The sequence below is a fragment of the Sciurus carolinensis genome, chromosome 10, assembly GCF_902686445.1.
Source record: "Sciurus carolinensis chromosome 10, mSciCar1.2, whole genome shotgun sequence".
NCBI classification, from domain to species: domain Eukaryota; kingdom Metazoa; phylum Chordata; class Mammalia; order Rodentia; family Sciuridae; genus Sciurus; species Sciurus carolinensis.
Window position 1 is genome coordinate 56,974,906 of NC_062222.1, and position 19,867 is coordinate 56,994,772.

Sequence of the window (19,867 nt, forward strand, 5' to 3'; positions counted from 1 at the left end):
TAGATGCGGCAGTCAGTCATCCATGTACTTTGACCTCTGAAACCTTAAGTCCCCAAATAAACTTTCCTACACCAAAATTGTTCTTTCTGGGTCTTTTGGTCACAGCAATAAAAAAGCTTAGTAAAACAAATATTTTCAAAAGTTCAAGGGTTTACTATTATGAGACCTCGAGCACACCACTGGTGCTCTCCTCATCAGGGAAATACAAACTTAGAACATAATTACAAGGGTTGGGGACAGAACTCAGTGGTAGAGTGCTTGCCTAGTATGCCTGAAGTCCTGGGTTCAATACCCAGTACTATACACACACACAAATACAAATACACACTGTAATTGTAACTATGAATGAAGATGTAGAAAAATGAGAATTCTCCTATACTGTTGATGGTTGGTGAAGTCACTCTGTAAAGCTCTCTCTCTCTTTTTTTTTTTTTTTTTTTTTTTTCCTTTTTTGCAGTGCTGGGGATTGAACCCAGGGCCTTGTACTTGACAGGCAAGCACTCTATGAACTGAGCTATATCCCTAGCCCCACTTTATAAATCTCTTTGGCCTTGATTATCAAAGTTACAAGAATTCCACTTCCAGTCAAAAGATTTATCAACCAGTACAAGACACTCCATTTCTATAAGTAGCCTGAATCACCAGTGATCACAACCCCAGCAGGTCAGAAGGGCACTGTGGTCCCAGGAATTACGGTGTTCCTGAGTCAGTCAGAGACTCAGAACTATCAGGGGTGTTCGATGGGCTCGTACGCCAGGAGGGACAATAAAAGCAGCTCCCTAGCAGTGATTAAAAAGGGCTCCCCAGGATGCAAAAGAGGTGAAGGGGACCTTGAGGACTTGAAGCAATACATTTTTAGCAACCCGAATAGAAGTATTTTAATATTTGAAGTTGGCATCCTTACTAGTATATACTGACAGAATTTCATCCTAAATTTTCCCGGATGAAACTCAAACACACATGCAACAGGGTACATAAAAAGAATTTTCATGCAACCGCTAAGTTATCAAAAGCAAAAATAGGGGGAAAAAAACAGCAGAAAAGAAAATGGATGAATAAATTATGGTCGATTTATGCAGTGGAGTGTTCTACAGTAATGTGAATAAACTACAACTACAGGCAATGTGAATGAATCTCACAGAGGAAAAAATACCTGAAAGAATACATTCATTACGATTCTGTTCATAGCATTTTAATGGATATAACTATTATGTAGAAATATGTAGTAAAACCATAAAGTAGGCAAGGAAATGATCATCCAGGTTATAAAGAAGGATGTATTAAAAGGGATGTTCCCAGGCAGCAGAAAGGTCCTTTATTTAATAATTATTTATAACTTACCCTTATGTGTTTAATGCACGTTTCTATTTTATATTTTACCACAAGAGAGAAAAAAGTAACAAAGTCTTGAACTGGCAGAGAACAACAGGTTTACAGCTACAATGTGACAGCATAAATGACTTGGTGAGAGGTGGTAGAACTATGGAGCAACTGAAAGAGAATGAAAATGATTGGCAACTAGAAGAGCAGCAATGGCATTGATTCAAAAATCTCCTAGTATACAACACAGAGCACTCTGGGTAGAGGTCAAAGTCTTCTTAAGTCAGAAAGACATTTCCAAGGCAGACTCTGCAAGAAAAATGGGCACCAAGGGAAAAGTAAGTAAATAAGCTACATCTTTGTTCAGTTTGTGTTTTTTGTGTCTTTGTATATTTGCTAAAAGAGGGATTACTCTCAAAGCATAGCTTTTAAAGTCGATTAAAATAATATGAGTGGTTCCTATGCCAGAAATTTATTATAAGGAAATAACTGAAGATTTGTCAAAATATTTACTAGAAGGGTACTTAATTAAATTATTATTTTAGTGCCAGAAAAATAGAAATTTAAGTAACTGTATTATAGCCATAAAACAATATTAATTGGTAGTAGAAAGATTACAAATTACTGCATGTTACATGACCACATTTGGAACACTCAAAGGAATTTACATCAAAAGCATAAAGTGAATAAAAGTACAGATGAATTTTTTTCCTTTCTTGCATTTTCAAGTTTCCTCTAATATACATTTCATTTGTAATAAAATTAATGATATTTAGAAACATAATTCTAAATCATCTGAGAACTATTGAAAAATAGATCTTCAAATGGTCAAAGGCTGAGAAAATCATTTAAAAATAGTAGTTAGAATGGAGGGTTATAGGTTCATTTCTTTCAATAATACTTATATTTGAAAATAAAATAATTTGATGTTAGAAAAAAATTTAATCTAAGGATTATAAAATTTAAATTTCTTTTCAAATGAGTTTCCCAAATTATTGCAAAGAGACCAAGTTTTTATTTAAGTTATATTCCACTGATAAATTTAATAATTTGGTGAACCTCACTTTTCAGATTTTTAAAGAATCACCTAGAAATTTTGTTCAAATGCAGATTTCAGTTTAGTGAATTTGGAGCAGGACTTTCTTCTCTAGGGATTTTCCCCAGATAATGTGAATAACTGTTGGTCTTATGACCACACTTAATAATAAACATATAAAACACATCTATGTTCTAACAAGGAAGACCTAAGTAAGTCAGAGAAGCTTACAAATGGTTCATTCAACAAATACTTATTGGCTTTCAACCAAATCTTTTAAATATTATAAATATATCTTCTTTGTTATGAAAAAAATCAAAGCATTATGGTTAATCTTAACACACCTGTTTTTTTTTTAATAAAAAGTGTAATGAGTATAATGTAGAATTTAATATGTTCAATTAAGTTCCCTTGTTTAAAAAATAAAATAATTAAATATGACCTCCAACCACAAACATCTCAGCTGTTTTTCATGAAAATATGGTATCAGCACACTCTGTTCTTATCCCCACAACATCCTGTCTCTCTCTCTCTCTCTCTCTTCCTACCTCCTTTCTCTTTTTTAGGTTATTAAGTGCAAAGCAGCCATTGCCTGGGAAGCAGACAAGCCCCTTAGCATTGAAGAGGTTGAAGTTGCTCCCCCCAAGGCTCATGAAGTTCGAATTCAGGTGAGTGGGGACTTTCTCTGGAGGGACACTTGGCCCAGAGTACTCAATTTCTTTCAGTTATGTTCTGTATGGTGTGACAGTGTCTTTGGAGTTTTCATTTTGGGGGAGTTGTATTTTTAGGTACAGATAAAAATGGATATTATCCCCAAGAAGTATGAGTTATTGATCAATCATTTTAGTAATTTTGATGATGGCTTAAAATTTAATTGAACAATCTTAATCTTGATTGTCAACCCTAAAAATCAGACAAAAGAATTTGCTTTAGCTTAGAATTAGTTTACTTTTTGTTATCCAATTACCAATTACCAATTATTGGAAAGTGTTTTTAAAAGGAAGACCATGAGAACCAAAACGAGGGAGAAGGAAACCCTTGAAAGCTGCCCTGGGCAATATGAGGGTCCTAGGAGCCCAATTGGCGAATTTGGACATGTTCTCCATTTTTTTCTCGGGACCAACACATGTGAAAATGAATGGGATAGCCTCATGGACAGATCCTAAAGAATTACACAGGATACACTTACAATTGATTTAGATATTAATGCTCTTTAATCTATAAAAGATTTATTACCTTGACATTATTGCACACAGTCTCAACAAAATTTGAACAAGCCATACAAACCTACATTCCCTCCATTCCCTCTGCCTGATAGATTATTACTTATACCTATTACCTTTGCTTTTTTCTTTCCTGGAGACAGTAATTGTCAATCCTGTCTCTTCTTGTGATTTTTTCTGACAAGAATGAAAGGTAGAAAACACAAGTGCCCTATTCATAGGAGGAAAAGAATCTAATCTAGTACAGTTTTTTTTTTCATTCTTTTTTGCCAAAATGTAACAATTTTATTGAATTATAGTAGTGTTGTAATGCTTCAAGATGACATTAGGCTTAAAATTATGTATTATATCTAATCCAATAATATAATTGCAGAAACACCACTCAAGTCTGTGATTGCTTCATAGATAATCGCCACGTCCATATGCCATACTGATGCCAATCATATTGATCCTAAATTTGAGGAGGCTCTTTTCCCAGTGATCCTTGGCCATGAGTGTGCAGGAATAGTGGAAAGTGTTGGGCCAGGAGTGACCAACTTCAAAGCAGGTATTTTGATTTCTGATTTCTGATTGCAATTAAATAAAAATATCAGTTTTTTTTTTTTTTTTTTTTTTTTGGTGGTAATTCCTGATACCAGCCTGGCTTCCCATGCTATGATTAATCTCTATTTACATAAGAGGACCATCTTTCCCAAAGCAAAACTGGGACATAACCTATCTAATAAAAGGACATAACATTTGAAATCAGAATTGTCTAATAAAGTTCAGGAAATATTGCCACTTTATATATAGTGCTCAGAAATTTTCCTTTGAAGCAAGTTTAGCTTAAACTGCAGTTTCCATGGTACACAAATGATACTTTATAATGACTTCTATATAAAACAGAAAAGTAATTTAATATTATATAAAGAATAAGGGCTTATAGGAGGCTTATCCATATGTCAATGTTATCTTAAAAACTTTTTAGAAGTTTGTAAGATAAAAATGATACATAAGCAAAGTATGGTAATGACTGAAATTACATTTTATAACAGGTCTATTAAATACTGGAATATTGACTATGTAATATTCACTTGTCAAACAAGATAAACCAAATCATTCTTTCCTCCTTTTATGAGAATGTGCCTGACTGAGAGATTTATTACAATCTTTCCATTCCAAACAAGATCACAGAACAAATTGCTTCCTCTAAAGTTTGACATCCATGAAGGAGTTGACCAATGTAGGCAGTCCCCTTAGTCCCAACTCTGCCACTTGCTGACTATGTGGTCTTAGCCAGTCACATCATTTTTCTGTGACTCTACTAGGATAAGAGTAGTATTGATCTCAGATGGCCCATCTGAGAATTAACCAAGATAATAAGCAGTTTGAATGGCACCTGGAACATATCATCATTGGACCTCTGTCATCAAAGGACAGAAGTCATTATTAAATTGGAATTGCATAAAATGCCAGAAAATATAGAATTTGGAAGTGAATCTAAAAAAAGAAACATAGCAATGACATAAAGTTTAATGTTTTCATGTAGCCTATGTGGTTCAGTTCCTCTATTATACAAGGATATTCTCTTCTATGCAGGGTATTTGGAAAAGTAATAAACAATAGTCATGCTATAGAGAGTTGCAGTAACAGCATAGCCTCAGACAGAACTCTGTGCCTGATAATACCAATACAGATTTGTTACTTGACTACAGAGAAACTATAGTCTGAGTAATAACTTTTAAAAAAAAAAGACAGTGTATGAAATACTTAAGAGAATCCACAATCTTGTAAGATAATAAATATATTAGCTACCTGTATTTTCTATTATAAAAATTGTGTTTTCCACTGACTCATCTGCTATAAACTATTTACAAGTATCACCTTAGGCACTATCCAACATGTGCCTTTTCTTTCTAGGTGACAAAGTAATTCCATTCTTTGCACCTCAATGTAAAAAATGCAAGTTTTGTCTGAGTCCTCTCACAAATCTTTGTGGAAAACTCAGGTAAGCTCTGTACACTGTTAATAAGAGTATGAATTGGCACGAATATTTGGGGTAACACATTGACAATACCTGAATGGGACTGAAAAGATGTAAACCTGCCCACTAATTCCACCTATAGGTATATACAAGACACTGTTTCAAATGCACACTAAGAGACACATGCTAGAATGTTCCTTGCAAAATTGTTTGTAATAGCAATCAATTGAAAACATCATGAATGTCCATCAATAAGATGGTAACACAATGGAATACCATATAAGAATGAAAATGGCTAAATTGAAATATGCCTATTGACATAGAATAAACTCACATACATAGCGTTAAGGGAAAGAAGCAAGCTGCTAAAGAATTGTTTAATAATTGTTTAATTGTTAATTTTTTAATTGTCATATTAAAAAACAATACCATGCATTATTTATAATTACATGCATAGGTAGTAAAAGTATGAATACATTGCTGGAATTCAAAGTAGTTATCTACTTCTACAAGGATGAGAGAAGTGTGCAAAAAGGTACAGTAAAGTTATTTACACCAGGGCCATATAAATGTAAATCTTTAACCCAGGCACGAGAGCTCAAGAGTCTAAATCTTAATTGCTTTGTTTGTATTTTACTGAGACTATAGAAGGATTCATTTGTCCTTAATGATGATTGAAACTAGTTATTTAAGAAGTTAAATAACTCTAATAATGTCTCATCGTGCCTTGATTTTCTTATTTGTAAAATAGGGTTGATAATATTAGCTGCTTTGTAGGGCTGTTAGAGATATTCAGAGAATATCTACTATACTGTTCTACAAAGCTTCAATGAAATAATGGATTTAGACAATGATCATAAATTATAATATCACAGAAAGAGATAATCAGATATTATGTCCCTCCAGACAAAATGTATTACACCACCCTTGTAAGTATTCCCATGAAATTATAAAACCTGATTCAGATCAAGCATTTAGATTTTTAAAAAATGCTTATGTAGGAATAAAAACAAGAACAGAGAAATACTTTAAACCAGATGTCATGAATGTGACTGGCAAAATCCACTAGGAGAAAACTCTGTAGGACAAATGACTCAGTTACAACAAACAAATTGCAAAAAAGAAAAGAGGGGAGAAGGCTGGGAATATAGCTCAGTTGGTTAGAGTGCTTGCCTCGTATGCACAAGGCCCTGGATTCAATCCCCAGCTCCAAAAAAAAAGGGGGGGGGGGGGGGGGGAAGAATCTACAAACCAAAAGAGACTTAAGAGATATGTCAGTCAAATGCAATTTGTGGACCTAAAAGAATCTTAGAAAAACCAAGTGCCATGGCCCATGCCAGTAATTCCAGCAACTGGGGAGGCTGAGGCAAGAGGATCACAAATTCAATGGCAGCCTCAGGAACTTAGCAAGACCTTGACTCAAACTTTATAAGGAAAATGGGCTGAGCATGTGGCTCAGGAGTAAGGCACCTCTGGCTCTATCCCCAGTACAAAAAAGAAAGAAAGAAAGAAATCTTAGAAAGAAAGTAACCTTTTAGAGACATGCACTGAAATACTTCTATATAGATAAATGGTGATGTCTGAAATTTGCTTCAAAATAGTCCAGTGCAGGGAGAGAGATACAGATCATGGACAGGTAATAGATGAGATTAGATTGCCTTGAGTTGAGAGTCACTGAAGTTGGGAGATGGGTACATGGGAGTTAGTTATGCTATTCTACTTTCATATATGTTTGAATTTTCTGAAATAAAAAAAAAAGCTATGAGATAATATACATAAATCCCTTAAAGGAGTTTCTGGCACACAAGAAGCATTCAATGAAAGTTTGTTCTTATCTTTAAAATACTTCTAACAGACTATATGTTAATGTGAAAACTGTCAAGTTATTTTCTCAATTTTTCCATCTTAACCCCATAAAATTGTCATGACAAATAAATAACACCCAACGTATTTTATTGGGAAGTGGTCAGTTCCATTTATTTTCTCCTTTTCCGTATATCTCTCCCTCTCTCCCCGCCCTTAGGAATTTTAAAAATCCTACTATTGATCAAGAACTAATGGAAGACAAAACCAGCAGGTTTACCTGCAAAGGAAAACCAATTTACCACTTCATGGGAGTCAGTTCATTCTCTCAGTACACTGTGGTGTCAGATGTCAATCTTGCCAAAATAGATGATGATGCAAATTTAGAGAGAGTTTGTCTGTTTGGATGTGGATTTTCATCTGGCTATGGGGCCGCAATCAATACTGCCAAGGTAAATCGTTAAACACCAGATTGTGTAAAACAGGTTATTGGGAGGCAATGTGATATGAAAGAGATAGAATTAATTATCTTCAAACTCTGACTACGTCATTCATTACCTCTGTGATTTTAAGCAAGTTATGTAACTCCCTAAGAATAATACCTACTACAAATATTTATGAAGATAATTAAATTATATTACATATATAAAACATCTGGCCTAATAGCCAGCATATAGTTGGTACTTAGTAGATATTACATACTCTACCAGGATATCTGATTGTAGACTAGTCCTGATTCAAAATCACCCTGTTTAAATATGTTCCAAAAAGGTAAATGCTCATGCTGGGACACTTGGCTACAAGGGCAACAGAAACTATAGAAACCCTTACCCATCTCCCTCCAAGCCACCTACCTTCTTCTCCCTGATGCTGCAGATATTTTTCTCTCTCAATTAAGAATAACTTATCTCTGCTTCTCATCCTATCTCTTTGTGGTTTCAAAGGAGTGTCTCTGGTTGCACCTGATGGTGGCAAGATGTGTCCCTGGAATCGCATGTTTAAGCTACAGACCAGAGAGATGTCAAAGAGGGCCTTCTTACTTTAACCTCCCTCACATCAGTCTTCACCCCTTGACTAAAAACTGCAAAATGCAGCCAATGTGGTCTTTCTAAACAACAGATCTGATTTCCCTCTTCTTGCATTGTTTCTTTTCTCCCTCAAAACAAGGATAAATCCATCAGTAGGCTACAGTGATTCTATTTCTCCCTTTGCACTACTCATAATTCTGGGGCCCCACCCTGAGCCTCCAGGCTCTTTCGCTGAGGCCTTGGGCTTTTCCACCTGGCCTCCACCAGTATAGCAGAGGAGACTCCCCAAGCTTCTTCAGGCTGTCTCCTTTTAGATATCAGTTTTTCTTAAGAGATATTATCACTGCAGCATTCTCTTTTTTTAATTATTTATTAAGTTAAATTATTTTATTTGATAAAAATTATATGTGGGGCAAAACGTTATGTTCTTAATTATGTATACATGATGGAATTACTAAATTGAACTAATTAACATATCATTCACCTCACATGATTATTTTTTTCTGGGTGATGAAAATTAAAATGTGCTCTCTTAACAATTTTCAAACACATTATTATTAGTTGTGAATACCAAGGTCTACAGTTTATTTCTCCTAATCAAATATTGTGTTCTTTGACCACTATCTCCCTGGTTCCCCATCCCTCCTCCTCCCAGGGTCTGGTAAACCACCATTCCGCTCTCCACTTTTAGGAGTGTGGTTGTTTAAGATTCCATCTATAGTTAGATTGTGCATCACTTGTCTTTCTGTGCTTGACTTCTTTGGCATAGCATCATGTCCTGCAGATTCATCCATGTTGTCACAAATGACAGAATTTCCTTCTTAGGACTGAATAGTATTCCATTGTGTATATAGACCACATTTTCTTTATTTGTTCATCTGTTCATGGACACTTAGCCAGATTCCATAACCTGGCTATTGTGAATAACACAACAATGGATATAGACCTTTATTTTATTCATTTATTTATATGTGGCGCTGAGAATCGAACCCAGTGCCTCACACATGCTAGGCAAGTGCTCTACCACTGAGCCACAACCCCAGCCCCCTAACAATGGATATAGGAGTGTAGATACCTCTTTTTTTTTTTTTTTTTTTTTTTTTTTTTTTTGGTGCTGGGGATCGAACCCAGGGCCTCGTGCTTGCAAGGCAAGCACTCTGCCGACTGAGCTATCTCCCCAGCTGCAGATACCTCTTTAATATACTAATTTCATTTCCTTCAGATATATATTCAGAGATAGTTTTGCTGGATCTGATGGTAGTTCTAATTTTTTTTTTTTTTTTTTGAGGAATCTCCATTCTGTTTTCTATAATGGATATACTAACTTATATTACCACCAACAGTGTGCAAGCGTTATTTTTTCTCCACATTTACGTCAAAACTTGTTCTCTTTTGTCTTTTCAATAATAACAATTTTAGCAATGTAAGGTGATATCACATTGTGGTTTTAATTTGCATTTCTCCGAGATTTTGAGCTATTGTTTTCATGTAACTATATGTTTTCTTTTGATACATGTGTTTCTCTTTTGAGAATCATCTATATCCTTTTTATATTTTTTTAATTGGGTTATTTGTTTTCTTACTAGTAAATTGTTTGCTCTTATAAATTTTGGGTATTAACCCCTTAACAGATGTATGACTTGAAGAAATATTCTTCCATTCCATGGGTTGTCTCTTCACTCTGTTTGTTGTATCTGTGACTGTGAAGTGGTTTGTTTGATGTAATTCCAGCTGTCTTGTTTCCTATGCTTTTTAGAGTTACATCCAAGAAATCATTATTTCTCCTAATCAAATATTGTGTTCTTTGACCACTATCTCCCTGGTTCCCCATCCCTCCTCCTCCCAGGGTCTGGTAAACCACCATTCCGCTCTCCACTTTTAGGAGTGTGGTTGTTATAAACACCTAGAACACTGACATGAAGGTTTTTCCCTATATTTTCTTCTTGTAGTTTGACAGTTTCAAGTCTTACATTTTAATCTTTAATCCATTTTGAGTTGATCTTTGTATATAGTATAAAATAAGAACCTACTCTCATTTTCTATATGTGAATATGTTTTCCCAGCACCATATATTAAATAAACTGTCATTTCTTCATTGCATAAATTAAAGCAAGAGATTATGTTCTCTCTGTTACTAATTTTTCTTTAACTTAGAAGGAGTTAAAAATTTCTCTGGGACATATTTTCTCTTCTTTTTGCTTATTATCTAATCCTAACAGCATGCGATCCTCTTTGGGAAATATTAATTAAGCATCTCTCTGTTTTCTATACTGGCACATAGCATAACATCCCAATTATAGCATCTTTCCTTACCATTTTGTTATTGTCCATTTAATTCAATGTAGCAAGCATTTATTAAAGACTCAACACAGAGAAGACACTCTTAGATAGTAATGGTGAAGATGAAAGTCTCTGCCTTAAAAAAACTTAGTCTTTTAAAGAAACACATATACATGTAACTAATCATGGCATATTCAATATAAATTACATGTGAAAGGAAAAGCAAAAGGATAGGCACTATTTCTAACTGAAGAATCAAGAAAAGTTTCATGGAGAAAATGTGCTTTATATCAGAAGTAGAAGTATAGATTAGGTTTTAATTAAAGGAAATGAAGATAAAAAAGTATATCAGGCTCAAGGAACAGCAGGAAACAAGGCATGAGGAAAGGAAAGTGCAATTTGTTGTGGCCATTGTACTGGGAATATAATGGAGATGAAGCTGGAATGTAAAGAGAGGTCAGATAGCAAAAATCTTTCAGTGCCATGCAAAGATATTTGGACTTCATTCCATTTAAATGAATTGACAATTTGGAATGACCAAGTGAATCAATTCACATTTACAACAGTATTAATGATCACTGAAAATCAACCAGAATTTAATAAAACCAAATTAGACTTATTAGAAATACAGATATCAAATTATCTGTGATCCAATTTAAGAAGAAAAATATAAACAGTTTAGAATGTCTGGGTTTTTCCATTTTGCTCTGACAACATTAAAGGAAAAGTAAAATAAGGGAATTATTTCCACTCGGGTTAGTCTCTTATGCACTGACAACCTTAATAGTCTTTAAATAATTCTCCAACTTTAAGTAGAAATGCACCATTTTTTACATTGGCAAATTTTTTCTACTGGCAACATATATACTTTATGCCGGCAGTCTTTTTATTTGTATGTCTGAGCTTTCATCTCACCCTCCCCCTCAAAAGAAAAAAAAAAAAAATAGGACTACTGCTTTATTTTTTATTATTATTATTACTATTTACTGGGAATTAAATCAGGGGTGCTTTACCTCTGAGCTATATCCCAGCCCTTGTAATTTTTTGAGTTGGGTCTCACTAACTTGGTAAGGGTCTTACTAAGTTGTTGAGGCTGGCCTCATACTTGTGATCCTCCTGTCTCAGTCCTCCAAGTCACTGGGATTACAGGCATATACCACTGTGCCTTGTAGAACCAGCTTCTTTAACAGCTTCTTTATAATTCTACCTGCAGGTCACACCTGGTTCTACTTGTGCTGTTTTTGGCCTAGGAGGTGTAGGTCTTCCTGCTGTGATTGGTTGTAAAATAGCAGGAGCTTCCAGAATCATAGCTGTTGACATCAATAGTGAGAAGTTTGCAAAGGCCAAAGCCCTAGGAGCCACTGACTGCCTCAATCCTAGAGACCTAGATAAACCCATCCAGGAGGTCATTGTTGAGATGACCAATGGAGGTGTGGATTTCGCCCTTGACTGTGCAGGAGGATCTCAAACCATGGTATGTATATTTTTTCCTCAGATCTATTCAAATTTATAGACATTGAAATTTCATGTATTACCTGTATGTTGTGGTTGGCCATTAATCTCATTTTATTTGATTTAGTGGTCCAAATGGAGCATTTCTCTTTTTTTTTTTTTTTTTTTTCTTTTGGCAGTACTGGTGATTGAATCCAGGGACTCTACCACTGACCTACATACTTAGTCCTTTTTAAAATTTTTTAATTTTGTAACACATTCTCACTAATTTTTCAGGCTGGCCTTGAACTGGAATTCCTCTTGCCTCAGCCTTCCAAGTCACTGGGGTTACAGACACATGTCACTATGCCTGGCTGGGGTAGAGGACATGTCTTTAGCTAATTAAAATTAATTAGCTAAATTATTATTATTATCTTTTGGGAATAAAAAATTATCTTTTGGGAATAAAAAATTGGAATAAACATTAGAATTAAATTGGGAAATATTATTTCTAGTCTAATTGTGTTGAGCATTTAAAAGGAATGTCAAAAGAAAAATCAACATTTACAAATAATCAAAAAATAATGTTAGTGTGGCTACTTCTCACAAGAAAAGAGTGAACTCACAAAGATAGATAGCATTGGCATTTGGGAAGTACTATGGTCTGAGTGTGCTACTCAGGGTTCAAGCATTGGGAGCTTGGTCCTCTGTGTGGTCATAAATTTGATCTTAATAATCTCTAACCCTCTAATTGAATCTAAGAAACCCAACAGAACAGTTAAAAAGTTATAACAATTTACAGTTCTATAAAATTTTGCCAATTCAACCAAAAAGAGTTCTTATCAAAAGTTATCACATTCTACCAAATGAAATCCTGTATTTGCATAAAGCACCATTTCAACCAAGTCTTCATTATACAGGATAATTCCTTGCTTGAAGCAAAGCTCCAAAATGTAGAAAAGGAAACAGGAAAAGCATTAAAAACAAAAACAAAACAAGAGTCAACTTGTAATAAGTAAGCAAATACTTTAAGGTGACAAGTAGTGCCTGTGGTCTTTTCCTTCTCCATGGGTCTTTTGACACAGTATACGTAAACAATAATGTTTCTGTCATACAATAAGGGCAGAGAGTAGAAGTATTAATCTTTGAAGTGTTTGAAATTCTCAAAACAATAAACAAACACATATTCAAATAAAAACTTCAAAACACCTTCCAAAAGTTCTAGGTCATTGTATCTTCCATCACTAGTATGAGAGGGAGAAGGGGAAAGAGAGGTTGATTCCTTCTCCTCATACAGTGATCAGTGATGTAAAGGAACCTACTGCAACATCTGTAAAAGTAAAAATTGCCCCAAAAGGTCAGAATCAAGTTGACCACAAGTGATGTGGGACAAAGTTTATGCTTTTCCTCTACAGTATCAATCTCAAAAGATTAAAATTGTTATTTAGCTCAGGATTTCTATATGGAATGGTTGTCCATACATTTATATCTTTTTGAAGCTTATTTACATCTTCAGTTCTTGGCATTTTTATATTAACTCCAAATTTACAGTAGGTTAACATAATAATGTTTTCTCTTTCTCTCATGCAAAGATCAATGTATGTCCAGGCAACTCTCCTGAGCTAGTCTTCCATGTGTTGAGTCAACAGTCAAGGAAGTGTAAACTCCTGGCTTTAGTCTCAACTTGAGGACATCTCGGTTGTTACAAGAAGCGATGGTTGGCAGGGTGTAATCTTACCTGCAAGAAAGCTAAAAAATGTAGGGAAGCAGATGAAATGTTTAATGAGCAGAACTAGTGTTATTTTCTATTAAGACTTTTGCCCTCTGTCTTAAATAGCATTTTTTATATTTATCCTTTTTTATTTTTTTAGTCATAAATGAACATAATACCTTTATTTTATTTATTTATTTTTAATGTGCTGCTGAGGATTGAACCTAGTGCCTCACACCTTCTAGGCAAACACTTTACCACTAAGCGACAACTACAGCCCCTATTTATCATATCTTTAGATCTTCTAAGTATATGGTGTATGTCTCATTTCTTAAGCACCAGTGAGTAAGTAATTACTCATGACTTTTAAAGATTTTGATCCCAGGTCCCTGGAATTGCAAATATTTTAGTAAATGCCCATGGTGGGTTGTCAAAAACTTGTTGACTTAAGTTTATAATACCTTTTAGAGCTCTTTCCTAACTCCATGTATGTATGCTTCTCTTAATACACAATGATATACATTGCAGAATCAGTCTAACTACAGAATTGTATAGAGTAAAATAATATGTTTTATTTGTTTCTTTTTTGATGAAGCTAAGAATTACATTGAATGTTCTATCTATAACACAACACTAGAGCCTCAAGGATCACTCTACAATTATATTATGACTTCATTAACCTGAATCCCATTATCTAATATGCAGAGTTGGATAAATTTTCCCTAAATATTGTATATATCCACACTGGAGTCTATGCACTACTTTTATACTTACTCAAGTAATCTTTGTTTCACTTTCAGAGAGCAGCCCTGGATAGTACAATAGTAGGTTGGGGATCGTGTACTGTGGTTGGAGTAAAGGTTGGTGACAAAGGATTGGACCTTTCTCCAATAGAGCTAATAATGGGCCATACTATAAATGGAACATTTTTTGGTGGTTAGTGTTTTTTTTTGTTTTGTTTTGTTTTCCCTATCTTCATAACTTTTAATTTTCTTCATGGGAGTACAAGCTTCTTTGAATAAATATTATTGAAAGAAAAGAAAAATAAATTATTTAAATATTGAAAGTCTAGAATATATCTAAAGAGTACTCAAAAACTATTCTATTTATTAACTGAAAGTAAATGGAGTTTATATAGAAAGATAACTACAGTTGGCAAAATGAAATTTAATTCATGTTACATTGAAATGAACACAGATGAACAAAAGGTAAACTTTGATTTAATTGAGATAATTCCTTATCTAGAGCAGAAAATAATCTTGAATTTTGCTTATGAAGAAATTTTTTTGTAAAAGAACAGAAAGTTAAAGATGGAGGGGAAGAGTTTAATCATTTGAAGCAAACTGGAGCTGACCAATAATTTCATTCACTCAGCAAACACTGATGAAACTTTCTTCATGTTAAGTACCATGTCTTTATTTATTTGGCGTTTTGGCCAAATTACAGGTTGGAAAAGTGTAGATTCTGTCCCAAAACTGGTTACTGACTACAAGAATAAGAAATTTGATCTGGACGCATTGGTGACTCACACCCTGCCTTTTGACAAAATCAATGAGGCATTTGACCTAATGAACCAAGGAAAAAGGTAAATTACCAGATAAATGATTGAGTGGTTTAGAAAAACTTTATAATGATTCTATTTTTATTTTTAAAAAATTGGTTTGTCCTTTCTGACTTTCTACATCATAAATACTAGATTTACTAGTACTTCTAGCAACTATATTAAATAGTGGTCATTGAGAAAAGAGAAAATTCTCTATTTCCATAATATATATTGCTTCCTATACACTGTTATAACATAGAGTGATGCTATAAATATTTTTTTCTCTTTCACAAACAATTGTTAACTCAGGTGGGCTGATCCCTAGAAGGAGCAGTTTCTGTAGTTCTATGAAACAATGTACCCCTGAGTCTGGAAACATTGTGTTTGGCAATTTTACACAAAGTGCTTACTCCAAACACTTCGTGATCTGTGAAGCCGAGATGTGAGTACAGTGACAGGTACAGATATTTAAAAGAGGCTTCAATTTGCTCATTCTCTCCCTTTGTCATGAGGCTCCTATAAGATACTTTCTAACAATTTTAGCTATATTGTACTGTCTTTTCTTGGAGCCTAAGGATTGATTTATAACAAAGTACCAATTGATGAGTCCCTCAGAGTTGGGCAGTGGGTAAGACTATAGGATCAATGATTTTATTTAAAATGTCCAGACAGTCTTTTTTTTTTTATTTTGTAAACAAATGGGATACATGTTGTTTCTCTATTTGTACATGGAGTAAAGGCGCACCATTTATATAATCATAAATTTGCATAGGGTAATGTTGTTTGATTCATTCTGTTATTTTTTCCCTTCCCCCCACCCCTCCCACCCCTTTTCCCTCTATACAGTCCTTCCTTCCTCCATTCTTGCCCCCCTCCCTAACCCTAACTCTAACCCTAACATTAACCCCTCCCACCCCCCATTATGTGTCATCATCCACTTATCAGCGAGATCATTCGTCCTTTGGTTTTTTGAGATTGGCTTATCTCACTTAGCATGATAGTCTCCAATTTCATCCATTTGCCTTCAAATGCCATAATTTTATCATTCTTTATGGCTGAGTAGTATTCCATTTCCTTAGAAACCTCGGTACCATGGGCTATTTGTCTCTCCTGGGGCAGAGTCGGACGATCCTATCCCGGACGAGCCCCCAAATATTGGGGTTCAATATCAACCGATCCCCAGAAAGTCAAAGTGCACACACGGCAATGCAAATCACACAACAAGGTTTTATTGCAAGCTCGAGCCTGGACTGCAACCAGCCTCTCAGACCATTGCAATGGCTGAGTGGGGAGCGGCCTGTCCAGGCAGTCTTGATCTATAAATTCAAAGAGAAAACCACCAAAAGCAGTGTTTCATAGAGGAGATGCAGGGTAAAGAAGAAACGAAAAGAGGAAACAGCAAAGGAGGCAGCCTAAACTAAAGTGAAAATGACAGGAATTTGAAGCAGAGAATAAATGTGACAGATAAAGAACACAGGTCTTTGATATGAGGACCCAGACCATTTCGTGGGGAAGAAACCTGAGAAAATATTCCCACTAGCATAATTCCCCAATTGTAAACATGTTAGCCACAAAATATCAAAAAGAAATTCAATAAAAAAGAAAATATAAATGTTAGGGTTTTTTTGGGGGGGTGTTTTGTTTTGTTTTTTTGTTTGTTTGTTTTTTCAATCCTGGGAATTGAACCCAGGGGCATTCTACCTCTGAGCTATATCCCCGGTCCTTTTTATTTTGAGATAGGTTCTCACTTAGTTGCTCAGATTGGCCTGGAACTTCAGATCCTCCTGCTTCTGCCTCCCAAGTCACTGAGATTAGAGGCATGCATTACCTCACAAATATTGTTAAACCACATAAACTTAGTATATAAGCCCTAAAAACTTGCACAATCTCAATATGTATAGAAATATTCCTCAGGTTAGAAGTTGGGTTGGAGTTTAGAGCATTAAAACTGGTGCTCAGCTCCTCTACCACAACCCTTGACCCTGGAGTTCTTGGTCGCAGATATACCACAAGGAATGCTGAGTAAAAACCAAATGAAAATGCTGCATTGCTTTATTAGATAGGCAAGCCTCCCATATTCTAGTAATTAGTGGCAAAGCAGAAGCCTAGGGATAGATGTGTGAGTGGGCCTTTCTACTCCCTCACTGGCCCCCTGAGGAAACCACTGACTGCCTACACAGATGGAAAGGTAGCAACAGGAAAAGCAGAGGATGGGCCTTCTCATACATATTCACCATACGGGAACAGGGAGCACACAAGAGGACAGACCCTCCTACCACACCAACTGTACAAAAACAAGACAGTGGATAGAAGGGGATGGGGCACAATATCTGACTAGTCTGCTAAGATGCAGTGAAGCTGCTTCAGAGTGAGGAAAGGATACAGAGGTTCTCCTTCCACAGGTAGCTATAGCTTCCAGTCCCTGGGTGAAGAAAATATTCAGACATGGTACCCTGCCGATTGCCAGGGTTCCACAGCACCAGTAGTTATGTCTGAGAGAAGGAATTCTCTGTCCTTGAGGCTTATCTCCCTACTTTGCTTCCATGTGTTGGAATTATCAAGGATTGAAAACATTCAGGTTCTCAGAAAGTAGCATCCCAATACACCAAGCTCCGCCTCTTCTGATGCCCACCTTGCCCTTGGTGATAGGAGAGCCAAGAGCAGTGACTATTCCAAGTCCCCCAGTTTTCCAGTACCATCTATATAACATTATTAAAGCTATGAATTGGAAAGGATGACAAAATAGAAGAAATAAATCCTTACAAAGTGAATGTCTATAAAGATTAGATCAAATTCTGAAATGAAAAAACAAAAATCATTTGTGAGCTTTGGCTAAGTATTTTATGTAAACTGTACTTATTATTGTTTTATTGTTATTAACAGCATCCGAACAGTCCTGACTTTTTGAAGATGCCAGAACAATTTGGAATATTATTCAATTGAATCTGAATCTGTGTGGTTAATATATTACCTGACAAGATAAATCAAAGAAAGCTATGAGCTGTAAATGCATATTTCTGTTGCTGTCTCAACATAAAATAGTTATAAATGGTATGGCATCTATACTCATAAAATGTATTCAAATTTCCTATGTTAATAATTACGATTACTGAAGTATTTATGAATAGAATCATGTGATGTTTAGAAATTATTTAAAATTAGTTCTGGGGTGATGAGAGTGGGGGATGAAGGAAAAACAAAGTTATATTGACCATACATTTATAATTTTTGAAGCTGGTAGACAAACTCCATAGGGAATTCCATTATACTGTTATCTCTACTTTTGTCTATGTTGAAAATATTCTACAATTCACCAATTTTTACTGGAAAAAAAGTCACTATATATTATACACTTAAATAAAAATACTATCACATAATTTTGTGTTTGAATAAACTATAAACTACTCTATTAAATAAGCCGCTAAATAGATTTTCTTTTCAATACCTTTTTTTTGGTTGTTTTTTATTGTAAACAAATGGGATACATGTTGTCTCTCTGTACATGGAGTAAAGATGTACCATTTGTGTAATCATAAATTTACATAGGGTGATGTTGTTTGATTCATTCTGTTATTTTTTCCCTTCCCCCCACCTCTCCCACCCCTCTTTTCCCTCTATACAGTCCTTCCTCCATTCTTGCCCCCCTCCCTAAACCTAACTCTAACCCTAACACTAAACCCCTCCCACCCCCCATTATGTGTCATCATCCACTTATTAGCGAGATCATTCGTCCTCTGGTTTTTTGAGATTGGCTTATCTCACTTAGCATGATATTCTCCAATTTCATCCATTTGCCTGCAAATGCCATAATTTTATCATTCTTTATGTCTGAGTAATATTCCATTGTATATATATACCACAGTTTCTTTATCCATTCATCAATTGAAGGACATCTAGGTTGGTTCCACAATCTGGCTATTGTGAATTCAGCAGCTATGAACATTGATGTGGCTGTATCTCTGTAGTATGCTGATTTTAAGTCCTTTGGGTATAGGCAAAGGAGTGGGATAGCTGGGTCAAATGGTGGTTCCATTCCAAGTTTTCTAAGGAATCTCCATACTGCTTTTCAGAGTGGCTGCACTAATTTGCAGCCCCACCAGCAATGTATGAGTGTACCTTTCTCCCCACATCCTTGCCAACACCTGTTGTTGCTTGTATTCTTGATAATCGCCATTGTAATTGGGGTGAGGTGGAATCTTAGTGTAGTTTTGATTTGCATTTCTCTTATTACTAGAGATGTTGAACATTTTTCCATATGTTTGTTGATTGCTTGTACATCTTCTGTGAAGTGTCTGTTCATTTCCTACCCCATTTGTCGATTGGGTTATTTGCATTCTTGGTATTGAGTTTTTTGAGTTCTTTATAGATTCTGGAGATTAGTGCTCTATCTGAAGTATGATTGGCAAAGATTTTCTCCCACTCTGTAGGCTCTTTCTTCACATTGCTGATAGTTTCCTTTGCTGAGAGAAAGCTTTTTAGTTTGAATCTATCCCAGTTGTTGATTCTTGCTTTTATTTCTTGTGCTATGG

General features: G+C 35.2%; 1 protein-coding gene across 1 annotated transcript; it reads left to right on the forward strand.

Annotated features, from left to right (window-relative positions):
- The first annotated feature begins 1,591 nt into the window (after nucleotides 1-1,591).
- On the forward strand, nucleotides 1,592-18,768 carry Adh4 (alcohol dehydrogenase 4 (class II), pi polypeptide). Its single transcript, XM_047567375.1, has 9 exons — nucleotides 1,592-1,658; nucleotides 2,923-3,024; nucleotides 3,985-4,126; nucleotides 5,479-5,566; nucleotides 7,566-7,797; nucleotides 11,867-12,127; nucleotides 14,596-14,731; nucleotides 15,242-15,380; nucleotides 18,222-18,768. The coding sequence occupies exons 1-9, from the start codon at nucleotides 1,641-1,643 to the stop codon at nucleotides 18,244-18,246; spliced, it is 1,143 nt and encodes a 380-aa protein (XP_047423331.1). The 5' UTR covers nucleotides 1,592-1,640; the 3' UTR covers nucleotides 18,247-18,768.
- The last annotated feature ends 1,099 nt before the right edge of the window (nucleotides 18,769-19,867 follow it).